The sequence below is a fragment of the Amblyraja radiata genome, chromosome 16 (genome assembly GCF_010909765.2).
Source record: "Amblyraja radiata isolate CabotCenter1 chromosome 16, sAmbRad1.1.pri, whole genome shotgun sequence".
NCBI classification, from domain to species: Eukaryota; Metazoa; Chordata; class Chondrichthyes; order Rajiformes; family Rajidae; genus Amblyraja; species Amblyraja radiata.
The window spans coordinates 51,065,882-51,080,112 of NC_045971.1; the positions used below are offsets into that span (position 1 = coordinate 51,065,882).

The 14,231-nt window shown below is 42.9% G+C and overlaps 1 protein-coding gene and 1 pseudogene across 1 annotated transcript in view; both read left to right on the plus strand.

The window, feature by feature from the left end:
• LOC116982309 overlaps positions 1–14,231 on the plus strand; it is a 999,615-nt pseudogene that overhangs the window by 727,185 nt on the left and 258,199 nt on the right.
• Positions 1–14,231, plus strand: part of LOC116982210 (complement C3-like) — a 146,745-nt gene that overhangs the window by 7,258 nt on the left and 125,256 nt on the right. Inside the window, exons 5-8 of the mRNA XM_033035505.1 lie at positions 569–663; positions 6,140–6,222; positions 10,625–10,712; positions 11,682–11,784. Of these exons, the coding sequence (XP_032891396.1) occupies positions 569–663; positions 6,140–6,222; positions 10,625–10,712; positions 11,682–11,784 (369 nt within the window). The remainder of the gene's footprint in view (positions 1–568; positions 664–6,139; positions 6,223–10,624; positions 10,713–11,681; positions 11,785–14,231) is intronic.

Below are 14,231 nucleotides of genomic sequence, written 5' to 3' on the forward strand. Positions count from 1 at the left end.
GTTCTTTGTGCCTAGAATCAATTAGGGTGTAACTGAAGGTACACAAAAAACGCTGGAGAAACTCAGCAGGTGCAGCAGCATCTATGGAGCGAAGGAAATAGGCAACGTTTCGGGCCGAAACCCTTCTTCAGACCCGAAACGTTGCCTATTTCCTTCGCTCCATAGATGCTGCTGCACCTGCTGAGTTTCTCCAGCTTTTTTGTGTACCTTCGATTTTCCGGCATCTGCAGTTCCTTCTTAAACACAGGGTGTAACTTATGTTACAGCATATTTCCTGTAGTGGAATAACACACCATTCCCCACTGTCTATTGACAATGTGATTCATGGAAAATTTAATATTCTCTGTGAGATCTGAAATGGCAGGACTTTGCGGATTCAAGGCCTGTGGTAATGTATAAGGCGACAAAGTCTTGGACATTGAGTGCTACAGTTTGTGTTGCCTGATTGCTTTGCTAAATAATGAGTTTGTCAATCTCACCATCCTGTGCGTTACCACTATGATGTATAAAATGTTTACTTTGTATAATTAAGACATCAACTTGTTTTTCAAAATAATTTTAATTTCAGAATCCACAAGATGTCATTGTTGAGCAGACAGAGATTTATACAAAAGATGCTGCTGGAATTGTTGGAAAGACCTTTAATATACCAGAGATTGTGAAGTATGTACAAATTGCTGCCACAATTAGATATTAAGTTTGGGCCGAGGTTTATTGTACAATTTGGGCCTAGGTTTATTGTAGTTTAAAATAATGGTGGTAGATATGATGGAAACATTTGGAGGGGATGACAACCTGCAGATGGAGGAAATCTGAAACAAAACTACTGAACACAGGCAGCAGGGCAGGCAGCAGGGCGGGCAGCATGAGTTTCGGAGCATCGTTCAGAAACTAAATGACGGGCGAATGTATCACATTGTTGGAGATTCTAAACTGGGGGCAGGATAAAGCAAATCAAATCAATTTTTAAAAATAAAATTTGGTCACATACACCTTTAGGTGTAGTGAAATTCTTTTTGCCATGCAGCACATAAAAAAAAGAATACAACATGACAGTAATAGATAGTTTCAACATCAAAACATCCCCCGCAATGGTTCCCATTGTGGGGAAAGGCACAAAGTCCAGTCCCATCCCCATGTCCACCCGTAGTCGGGCCTCCTTATTCGAGACCGTGGCTTCCGGAGCCGACAGGGCCGCGCCGAATGGAGCTCAACTGGCGATCTCATCAAGAGATCCCAGGCTCCCGATGGAAAGTTCAGCGCCGCCGCCCGCAGCCGCTCCACAGACCCGCAGCTCCGTAACTAGTGCTGGACTAGTTACCGGAGTTTCAGCGAAGTCACCGCCAGCCCCGCAATGGCGCTCCAGCGCTGCACCGCCGTCCTCCGACCCGCAGCTCCGCCGCCGCCGATGCCGAGCCGGTACCGCTGCCGCCGGTGCCGCCGCCGCTGCTGAGCCGGGGCCGCCGCTGCTGAGCCGGTGCCGCCGCCGCCGGTGCCGCCGCCGCCGCCGCTGAGCCGTTGCCGTCGCCGGTGCCGCCGCCGCCGCCGTTGAGCCGGTGCCGTCGCCGGTGCCGCCGCCGCCACCGCCGAGCCGGTGCCGCCTCTGAGCCGGTGCCGCCGCCGCCGCTGCTGAGTCGGTGCCGCCGCCGCTGAGCCGGTGCCGCCGCCGCCGCCGATGCCGAAGCTCCAGGCGGTCCCCTCAGGAGACGCCGCTCCAGGCCCGCTGGTAGGCCGCGGGGACGGGTCGAAGATGCAGCCTGGAGAAAAGCTGCATTTCCGACCAGGTAGGGACCCTGAATATTAGTTTCCCCCTCCCCCCCCCCCCCCCCCCCCTCCCTCCCCCCCCTCCCTCCCCCCCCTCCCTCCCCCACACATAAAAAAGCTAGAACTCCTCAAAACAAAACACTAAACTAACTAAAAATAAGAGAAAGAGATGAAAAAAAAAAACAGACAGCTGCAGGCTAGGCAGCCATACCCCCTACAGGACGGCGCCAACTGTTGAAAGCATCCCCTGTTGAAAGGTAAATGAGAAATAATATTTCCTTTGAGATGGTCTTGATTTCTCTACCTCAGAGCTGTGGAAGCTGAATCATTTTATATATTGATACAGAGTTGATCAAAGTTTATGTCAATGACAAAATCAAGCATGATCTACCAAGATCTACCAAGGTTAATTCCCGGGATGACGTGACTGTCATATGTTGAAAGAATGGAGCGACTGGACGGGTATACACTGGAATTCTTGCGGGATTGGACACGCTAGAGGCAGGAAACGTTCACGATGTTGATGGAGTCCAGAACCAGGGGCCATAGTTTAAGAATAATGGGTAGGTCATTTAGAACGGAGACGAGGAAAAACGTTATCACCCAGAGAATTGTAAACCTGGGGAATTCTCTACTTCAAAAGGCAGTGGAGGTCAATTATCCAGTGAATGCTTTCAAGAGAGAGTTAGATAGAGCTCTTAAAGATATGGGAATCAGTGGATATGGGGAAAAGGCGAGAACGGGGTACTGACTGTGGATGATCAGCCATGATCACAGTGAATGGCGGTGCTGAATTGAAGGGCCAAATGGCCTACTCCTGCACCTATTGTCTATTGTCTATATGATCAAGGAATAGATAGGGTGAATGCAGTCTTTTTTCCCCAATATAGAGGAATAAAAAAACAGAGATTAAAGACACAAAATGCTCGAGAAGGTCCCGACCCAAAACGTCACCCATCCATGTCACCTACCTGGCCCGCTGAGTTACTCCAGCACTTTGCGCCATTTTGTACTTTCTTGTACATCTGCAGTTCCTTGTTTCTGCAAGAACAGAGAGCATAGGTTTAAGGGGAGGGGAAAGATTTAATAGAAACTTGAGTGGGCAACATTTACTCACATAAGGAGGAATGAGCTGTTAGAGGAGGTAGCTGAGGCAGGTAGAATAACAACAATTAAAATACATTGAATAGGCACATGGGTAGGAAAGGTTTAGAGGGATATGGGCCAAATTTAAGTATTTGATTCTAGCTTAGATGGGGCATCATGGTCGACATGAACAAGTTGGGCCAAATGGCCTGTTTATGTGCTGTGTGATTCTGACTATCAGATCAGCCGCAATTTTACTATAAGGTAGGGTTAGGGTCTGTGGCTGAAGGGCAGGCTCTTCCAGTTATTTCTGATGTCTGTTGTCAAGATGTTTGATTGTCATATGTCCCAGGCAGAACAATGAAATATTTACTTGCAGCAGTTTCCCTGATCGCATTGTGATGAAATATACTGTTTACTGATTTACAAGATGTGGGAATTGCAGATCAAGTAATCCGGAGGCTGCGACCAAGTATGGAGGCATGAGTTTAATTCCGTTCACAATTAAACGCAGTTTATTAGGTGAATCTGGACTGAATTGTTAACATCCACAACATGACATCAATGCTAATATGTAGAATTCCTTTCCAGGCCTGGCCCATATCTAGGATTTCGTGTTGTGTAATGAACCAGATTAGATAAGGGAACTCAAGGTAAAGGAGCCACTAGGTGGTAGCAACCACAATATGATGTTTTAATCTGCAATTTGTGAGGGAGAAGGTGAAATTGGATGTGTCGGTATTGCAGCTGAGCAAAGGGGATTAAAGAGGCAGTAGGGAGGAGCTGACCAAAATTGACTGGAAAGGGACACTAGTAGGGATGATGGTGGAACAGGAATGGCAGGATTTCTGGAAATAATTCGGAAGTTCTAGAGGGAGAAAGAGGTGACAGTGGCTGATAAGAAAAGTCAAGGACTGTATAAAACTTAAAGAGGAGGCATATAACATTGCAAAGATTATGGGAAGCCCGAAGATTGGTAAGCTTTTAAAGAACAGAAGGTAACTAAAAAGGTAATACAGGGAGAATTGATGAAATACGAAGGTAAGGTGGCTAATAATATAAACGGGTAACGCAAGAGTTTCTTCACTTATATAAAGAGTAAGAGAGAGGCAAGAGTGAATGTTGGTCTGCTGGAAAATGATGCAGGAGAAGTGATAATGTGGAATAAAGAAATGACAGAGGAATTGAATAACTTTTTTGCATCAGTCTTCACAGTGGAAGACACCAGCAACGTGCCTGAAATTCAAGAGAGTCAGGGGGTGGAAGTTAGTGGAGTGGCTAGAAGGAGAAGGTGCTTGGGAAGCTGAAAGGGCTGAAGGTGGATGTCACCTGGACCGGATGGACTGCATCCTAGGATTCTGAAAAAAAGTGGCTTTAGAGATTATGGAGCCATTGATAGTGATATTTCAAGAATCAGTAGTCAGGAGTTGTTCCAGATGATTGGAAAATTGCCATTACCCCACTGCATAAGAAGGGAGCAAAGCAGAATAGCGGGAACTATAGACCGGTTAGTCCAGTGGTTGGGAAGATTTTAGAGTCCATTATAAAAATGAGATTACGGAGTATTTAGTTCACGATAAAATAGGCCAAAGTCAGCATGACTTTGTGAAATTTGCCTGACAAATTTGCTGGAATTCTTTGAAGTAATTACAGGACAGACAAAGGATAGTCAGTAAATGAGGTGCCACATGTGAGGCTGCCAAGGAAGTTGAGAGCCCATGGTATCAAAGGGCAGATACTAGCATGGATAGCAGGTCAGCTGGATGGCAAAGGAAAATAGTGGCAATAAGGGGTCATTTTCTGGCTGGCTGCAAGTGACTAGTGGAGTTCCGCATGGCTCAGTGCTGTTGCCACTACTATTCACGTTGTATATTAATGATTTGGATGAGGGGATTGAAGGCTTTGTGGCCAAGTTTGCGGATGATACGAAAATAGATGGAGGGGCAAGTAGTGCAGAGAAAGCAGGGACTCTGCAGAAGGACTTGATTCGGTTGGGAGAGTGGGCACAGAAGTGGAAGATGGTATATACTGTAGCAAAGTGTGGATGCATTTTAGTAGTAGGAATAAAGGCGTAGATTATTTGTAGGATGTAATGCTGAGGCCCCATGAGGCACAGGTGAGGCCACATTTGGAATATTGTGAGCAATTCTGGGCACCATATCTGGGGAAGGATGTGCTGGATCTGGAGACGGTCCAGAGGAGGTTTACAAGAATGATCCCAGGAATTAGTAGCTTAACATATGATGAGCGCTTGATGGCAGTGGGCCTGTACTCATTGGAGTTTAGAAAAATGAGGGGAGGCCTCATTAAAATGTACAGAATAGTGAAAGGCTTGGATAGAGTGGATGTGGAGAGGATGTTTGACTCAGAATAAACAGAAGTTCTTTTAGGAAGGAGATGAGGAGAAACTTATTTAGTTAAAGGTTGGTGAATCTGTGAAATTCTTTGCCACAGAAGGCTGTGGAGGCCATGTGAGTGGATATATTTAAGGCAGAGGTAGATAGAATGGGGTTAGGAGGGAGAGATAGATCAGCCATGATTGAATGGCGGAGCAGACTTGATCGGCTGAATGGCCCAATTCTGCCCATATCACTTATGATATCTGATTCTTACCTACCCACAGGCATTAGTACTCTCCTGGGAGCATTAAAATAGCCATGGGCATATTTTTGTTTCTTGCAGTCCCATTTGCTGCATATACGTCATATCCTTCTAAACCTTTGCTATCCATGGACCTATCTTTAATAACCATTGCCATTCTATCCGTTTCTGCAGCTTCCTTTGCCAGCTCATTCCATGTACACACCAGCCTCTGCGTTAAGAAATTTCCCCTCAAGTCATTTTTAAATCTTTCTCCTCACATCTTAAAGCTATAACTTTTAATTTTAGACTACTTAACACTTGGAAAAAGATTGTGACCATTCAATTAACTTGTGACCATTCAAGTTATCTATTAGTGATTTTGTATACTTCCATTAGGTCACCGCTGTCTAGTGTGCTCTGATGAAAATGCCCCAGCCCCTTGTAGTGGGGAGAGTGAGTTTCTGGATTATCTACTATATTTCTATATATAATTTAACCATGGTGATAACCATTGTTGATTTAGGACTTCCTCTTTGCTATTAAGTGAGGATGTAATCAGACCCCGGGGTTGCTTATTTTCATTGCACTGCCAAGAGAATATATTTCATTGTAAGTTAATTTATCAACTAATTATGGACAAAATTGAAAGATATGATATAATCTAATGGTTTAATAATGCAAAGTAACTTATCACATTATTTTACAGCATTGGAATGTGGACGATGGTTGCAAGTTACAAAAATGCCCCCGCCATAAATTTCACAACCCAATTTGAAGTGAAGGAATATGGTGAGGAAAATTAATCAGTCTAATGAAATTAAAAACAAAGGTATCATTTCTAGTGGTATAAAAGTCAAGGTTGTAGTGAGGTGTAAACCCAAATCAGAGTATCTTAATACTTTGTACTTAGTATCTGAAGAATGGTCTCGATCTGAATCATCACCCATTCTTTCTCCCCAGAGATGCTGCCTGTACCGCTGAGTTACTCCAGCATTTTGTGTTAATCTTAATATAATAGTGTTTCCACCTTGTTTGACATGCAATTGACAAAAGACATGTCAATATTTTACACCACAAGACATGAGCAGAATTAGGCCATTCAGCCCATCAGGTCTACTCCACCATTCAATCATGGCTAGTCTATTTCCCCCCTCAACCCCATTTTCCTACCTTCTCCCTGTAATCATTGACATCTTTGCTAATCAAGAATCTATCAATTGCTGCTTTAAAAATGCCCAAATGCCTTGGATTTCACAACCGTCTATGGCAATGATATCCAGATTCATCACCCTTTGGAAAAATAAATTCCTCATCTACATTCTGAAGGCACTTCCTTTTATTCTGTGGTCATGCCTTCTGGATTTGGGCTCTCTTTTGATTGAACGTATTTAAGTATGTTCTTAATGTTCTAGTAGTTCTATTCCTCCCACATCCCATCAAACATGCCACCTCATGATACTCACAACTAGTTTTAAACCAACAGCACATTTATGAGACCAAAGATATAGTTTAAAGGGCCTGTCCCACTATATCAGATAATTCAAGAGTTCTCCCGAGTTTTCCCGTGATTCGAACTCGGAGAACGTCCGTAGCGGGTCCATAGGAGTTCGTGGGTGTCTCGCAGCGGTTCGTACGAGTAAAAAGTAAACATTTTTTTCATCACGAGTATTTTTTTACTCATGGACATTTTTCACAGCGTTTAAAAAACGTCACGAGTTTACCGGATTTCCCGAGTACCTACCGTTACTCGTACAAGCTGCTACGAGACAACTACGAACTACTAAGGACGCGTTATGGACATTCTCCATGTTCGAATCACTGGAAAACTCAGAACTCTTGAATTACCTCGTACAGTGGGACAGGCCCTTTACTCACCATGTTCCACAATGTAACAATCATCAGTTACAAGTGGAACAACATTTATTTCACGATGCCAGTGCCTCTCTTTGCTTTTCTGCTGTGCCAAATGCAGTGATCTCAATCTTTTGTTATAACACCCTGATCTTCTTTGAAGGCAGCCACAACTGCTGAACCCAAACGCTCATCACCACCCAGTGACTGCACCACATCACAGGTCCTGATCTTCAGACTCAACCTTCCCTCACCCCAAGGCCTTGCTCTCCAAGAACCCACCTTTTCTATAAAGGACTCAGTGCCAAGCGTTCTTGTACTATTATCGGAACGATGACAATCAACAATTTTTTAGCACCCTTTTAATGACACCAAAGGCTCTCTAGGTTATGTTGTTCTTGTCTCTGTCCTGACTCGCATCATTCCATTCACACATCACCCCTTTGTTTTCTAATCTATTATGGCACTTGGGCATGCAATCACCAGATTATAAATTCTCATTCTTATTTTCATTTTACCTTGACTTCATCTCTCCCCAGCTCCATAACATCCTGCTCCATTCCCCTCTGTGATATCTAACTTTTCCAATATTGCCCCCCGAAAAATCCTTGAATGTAATTGCTCCATTGTTGGTTGATCCTACAGCTCTAAGCTCTGTAGTTCCGTCCTTAAACCTTCTTACATGATCCTTTGCGATCCCCTTTGTAAAAGAAAGAGATTAGTTAAAACAAATGTAGGTCCCTTGCAGTCAGAAACAGGTGAGTTGATCATGGGGAACAAGGATATGGCGGACCAATTGAATAACTACTTTGGTTCCGTCTTCACTAAGGAAAACATAAATAATCTGCCGGAAATAGCAGGGGACCGCGGGTCAAAGGAGTTGGAGGAATTGAGTGAAATCCAGGTTAGCCGGGAAGTGGTGTTGGGTAAATTGAATGGATTAAAGGCCGATAAATCCCCAGGGCCAGATAGGCTGCATCCCAGAGTGCTTAAGGAAGTAGCTCCAGAAATAGTGGATGCATTAGTAATTATCTTTCAAAACTCTTTAGATTCTGGAGTAGTTCCTGAGGATTGGCAGGTAGCAAACGTAACCCCACTTTTTAAGAAGGGAGGGAGAGAGAAAACGGGGAATTACAGACCAGTTAGTCTAACATCGGTAGTGGGGAAACTTCTAGAGTCAGTTATTAAAGATGGGATAGCAGCACATTTGGAAAGTGGTGAAATCATTGGACAAAGTCAGCATGGATTTACAAAAGGTAAATCATGTCTGACGAATCTTATAGAATTTTTCGAGGATGTAACTACTAGCGTGGATAGGGGAGAACCAGTGGATGTGGTGTATGTGGACTTCCAGAAGGCTTTCGACAAGGTCCCACATAAGAGATTAGTATACAAATTTAAAGCACACGGCATTGTGGTTCAGTATTGTTGTGGATAGAGAACTGGCTGGCAAACAGGAAGCAAAGAGTAGGAGTAAACGGGTCCCTTTCACAATGGCAGGCAGTGACTAGTGGGGTACCGCAAGGCTCAGTGCTGGGACCCCAGCTATTTACAATATATATTAATGATCTGGATGAGGGAATTGAAGGCAATATCTCCAAGTTTGCGGATGACACTAAGCTGGGGGGCAGTGTTAGCTGTGAGGAGGATGCTAAGAGACTGCAAGGTGACTTAGATAGGCTGGGTGAGTGGGCAAATGTTTGGCAGATGCAGTATAATGTGGATAAATGTGAGGTTATCCATTTTGGTGGCAAAAACAGGAAAGCAGACTATTATCTAAATGGTGGCCGACTAGGAAAAGGGGAGATGCAGCGAGACCTGGGTGTCATGGTACACCAGTCATTGAAAGTAGGCATGCAGGTGCAGCAGGCAGTGAAGAAAGCGAATGGTATGTTAGCTTTTATAGCAAAATGATTTGAGTATAGGAGCAGGGATGTTCTACTGCAGTTGTACAGGGTCTTGGTGAGACCACACCTGGAGTATTGCGTACAGTTTTGTTCTCCTAATCTGAGGAAGGACATTATTGCGATAGAGGGAGTGCAGAGAAGGTTCACCAGACTGATTCCTGGGATGTCAGGACTGTCTTATGAAGAAAGACTGGATAGATTTGGTTTATACTCGCTGGAATTTAGGAGATTGAGAGGGGATCTTATAGAAACTTATAAAATTCTTAAGGGGTTGGACAGGCTAGATGCAGGAAGATTGCTCCCGATGTTGGGGAAGTCCAGGACAAGGGGTCACAGCTTAAGGATAAGGGGGAAATCCTTTCAAACCGAGATGAGAAGAACTTTTTTCACACAGAGAGTGGTGAATCTCTGGAACTCTCTGCCACAGAGGGTAGTCGAGGCCAGTTCATTGGCTATATTTAAGAGGGAGTTAGATGTGGCCCTTGTGGCTAAGGGGATCAGAGGGTATGGAGAGAAGGCAGGTACGGGATACTGAGTTGGATGATCAGCCATGATCATATTGAATGGCGGTGCAGGCTCGAAGGGCCGAATGGCCTACTCCTGCACCTAATTTCTATGTTTCTATGTTTATATGTATCCATTTATTTAACCAAATGTTTGGCCATCTGTTCCAATATCTTATTTAATTTAGTTTAGAGATACAGCGCAGAAACAGACCCTTCGGCCCATTGAGTCTGCACCGACCAGTAATCCCTACACACTAACTCTATCTCACACTAGGGACAATTTACAATTTTACCAAGGCAATAAGGCCACACACCTGTATATCTTTGGGAGGAAACCGGAGCACCCAGAGAAAACCCACACAGATCACGGGGGGAACGTACAAACTCCATATAGATAGTACCCATAGTCAGTATCGAACCCGGGCCTCTGGCGCTGTAAGGCAGCTACTCTACTGCTGCGCCACTGTGCCGCCTGCAATTTGTGAAGCAAAATACCACAGGTGCTGGAAATCTGAAATAAAACACAAATTCTGGACACACTCAACAGATCAGGCAGTATTTATGGAGAGATAACACACTCAACATTTCAGGTTGCCGATCTTCCACTAGGACTCAAAGTGGGAAAAGGACTGAATCCAATGAGTATCTCCAGTATTTTCTGATTTTGTTCCCATTATTTTTGATGTGGCTCAGCATTGATACTTTGTGATTACATTATTGTGCTAAAATAGAAGCTAGATTACAGACTGCATTTAAATGGTGATTGTTGTTGTTATTACAACCTTCAAAAGTAAGTAACCCATTTATTGTAAAGAGTTTTGGGACAAGTGAAATTTATAATACAAAGCGATACATGTACGTTCATTCATTATGTCTTGGATTTGTCCATGAGAGTAATTATTATTTATCTTGGTATATCTTTGCCAGTGTTGCCAAGCTTTGAAGTTACCTTGGAATCAAAGAAGCCATTTTTTCATGTTAATGACACAGAATTGCACATCACAGTCACTGCAAGGTTGGTATTCTCTTCAATCAGAAAAATGATGTGAAAATTGATGGAGAATTTGGCTTTGGTTGATGGCATTATAATAGTGCATAAATTGGGTGTAGTGTTGATTTCACTTCTGCATTGATTTGACTGGTATCAGGCAGTTACCATGTATTTTGTAGGTAAACGCAAAGTGCTGGAGAAACTCAACAGGTCAGGCAGCATCTCTGCAGAAATATGATGGGCTACATTTTGGGCCATGGCTCAACTTCAGAAGAAGGATCTGAAGGGTATCTTTAGATGGGTCGATACTTAAAATGTCACCAATTGTTTTTCTCCAGAGATGCTGCCTGATTCACTGAGTTACTACAGCACTTTGTGTCTATCTTTGGTATAAGGCAACATCTACAATTCTTTATTACTACACCATGCATTTTATGTTGGCTGATGGTGATTTCAAACCTGCATAAACCACCCATTTTTCACATTTGGAGTACCGGCTCCAACTTCTGTTGTCACACTCTGGGCAGATTACATGTGGCAAGCTGAAGGAAATGTAGAAATGATTTACTGGAATGGTCGAGGTTCAGAGATGTATTGCAGCTGCAAGGATAATGGACGTTATCTTCAAGCAAAGAGGAATGACGGCAATTATAACCAAGATGGTTTGGATTAGGTAGACAGAGAAAAACCTGTTCCATCAATCAGTGCGAAGATGGTAGACAGATTTAAAACCTTGGGTAAATGATATGAGGGGGTGTGAAAAAAGACATGGAGAACATAATCAGTGCTGTGAAAAGAAAATTGGACAGGCTGTTAAGATACTAATTTGTAGGCTAATGGGGAAAGGCTGGGGAAATGGGAATGAAAAGATGTCTGTACTGTGAGGCAGAATGGGCAAGCGAGTGCAATGCCCTCCTGTGCTGCCATAATTACATGACTTGATCATTCACATCGATTTGTTAGAGATTTTTATTCTGGTGTTATTCATGACAGATTCACATATGGAAAACCTGTCCAAGGACGAGCCTTTATCCTGTTTGGAATAATGAAAGATGATGAAAAGTTGCCCATTTCAAAGTCACTTAAATCAGTGCCTGTAAGTACAAATAGAGAATGTTTTCAAAAGTTTGGGAATTCAGGAAATTGCAGATTGCTATGAAATAATACGGTTGTAATAGCAAGTGAATTCTTGCATTTTTTTTGCAAATTGATTACGACTACCATAGTTGAAAGATTCAAGAGAGTTGATTGTCATATAACCATATAACCATATAACAATTACAGCACGTAAACAGGCCATCTCGACCCTTCTAGTCCGTGCCGAACACATAATCGCCCCTAGTCCCATATACCTGCGCTCAGACCATAACCCTCCATTCCTTTCCCATCCATATAACTATCCAATTTATTTTTAAATGATAAAAACGAACCTGCCTCCACCACCTTCACTGGAAGCTCATTCCACACAGCTACCACTCTCTGAGTAAAGAAGTTCCCCCTCATGTTACCCCTAAACTTCAGTCCCTTAATTCTCAAGTCATGTCCCCTTGTTTGAATCTTCCCTACTCTCAGTGGGAAAAGCTTTTCCACGTCAACTCTGTCTATCCCTTTCATCATTTGAAAAACCTCTATCAAGTCCCCCCTTAACCTTCTGCGCTCCAAAGAATAAAGCCCTAACTTGTTCAACCTTTCTCTGTAACTTAGTTGCTGAAACCCAGGTCCCAGATAGGACAATGAAATTCTTGATTTGCTTCAGCACAACAGAATATAGTAGGCAAGAATACAGAACAGATCAGTGTGTCCTTATACCATTATATAAATATATACACACATGAATAAATAAACAGATAAATTGCAAATAGATAATGGGCTATTAATGTACAGAGTTTTGTTTGGGTTGAGTGTGGGGAAGGGGCTATGCCTGAACCTAGACGTTGCAGTCTTCAGGCTCCTGTACCTTCTACCTGAAGGTAGCGGGGAGATGAGTGTGTGGCTAGGACGGCGTGGGTCCTTGATGATGCTGCCAGCCCTTTTTGAGGCAGTGACTGCAATAGATGGTAGGGAGGTCAGAGCCGATGATGGACTGGGCAGTGTTTACAACTTGTTGTAGTCTTTTCCACTCCTGGGCGCTCAAGTTGCGAAACCAAGCCATGATGCAACCGGTCAGCATGCTCTCTACTGTGCACCTGTAAAAGTTAGAGAGAGTTCTCCTTGACATTCCGACTCTCCGTAAGCTTCTCAGGAAGTAGAGGCGCTGATGTGCTTTCCTTGGTTCCTTCGTTTTGCTGGTGTTGAAGGCCAGGTTATTGTGCAAGAACTTGTATGGAGCAGAATCCATTAAAAGTGTCAGTTATATTTTCCCAATTAAAATGCTGATGGATCTACGAGAGAGGGGACAACATTCGACCTCCTATTGGGAAGTGAGGCAGGGCAAGTGATTCAAGTGTCATCGGAGAAGCTCCATGGGACCAGTGCTCATGACTCGAAGAGTTGGAAAATATTTACAAAAAAGATGGGCTGGACCACAAGTTTAGGTACTGAATTGGGGCGACGCAAATGTTAAAGGCGTTAGACAGGAATGTGTTAACATCATAGAGTCATAGACCACAGAAACAGGCCTTCGGCAAATCATCCACCGCGACCAAGATGTCTATCGCTGCTAACCCCATTTCCCTGCATTTGCCTTTGGCATTCACAACAACTCAGGAAGTCTAGGGCACATAAAGTATAAGTTTGAAAAGATAAAAATATTAATTCTTTGCATTTAAGAAGTTGACACTTTTTGAACACTAAAATCAACTTACATCCTTATAATTAACAATAAATAATTAAACTAACCTCTCTAGCTGGTGGCTCCCTTTATTTGAATGGGAACAACTGCACTACAGTCGGGATTAAGCTTGCATAGCTGCTTATTCAAATGACAATTGACCCATTTTTATCTATTTATTAGCAAAAAATCTTTAAGCAGATTCACCAACTTTCTGGAACTATGATAAATCTAATGTGAATTTGTAACAGGGATTATTAAAGTATGCACTTCCAAACCATTTTTTGTTACCTGTATTCTTGTAAACCCCTCCATTATTTATCTGTCCCTACCAGCCATCACTGAGATAAACCTTTCTCTAAAATTCACAAATATGATTGATCAATGCACAACAGCTGCATTTTAAATGTGACATACTTAAAACAAAATGGTTGACTAACCTTTATAAAGTGCATCAATAACATTGTTTTCATTGTAAAACATAAATAACTGATTATTTTAAGTAGCATTTTTGGGGCTGGCTTCTTTAGTTAATACTGATTTAATGTACAAGCAAAATAGTATTGTATTAAGAGAATAAAAGTTGTAATCAGCATTGCGGGAATAACTACAATGAATAATGTGAAAATTCATGCTGAAGGAAAAGGAACATGGTAACAGTTAGTCAGTGTAAGATAGATTCAGGGGTGACATGAATGTTTGCTTAAAATATGTTACCAAAAGCATTGCCACGGAAAATCAGCTGGAATATTGAGAACTAACTAAACTCTGTA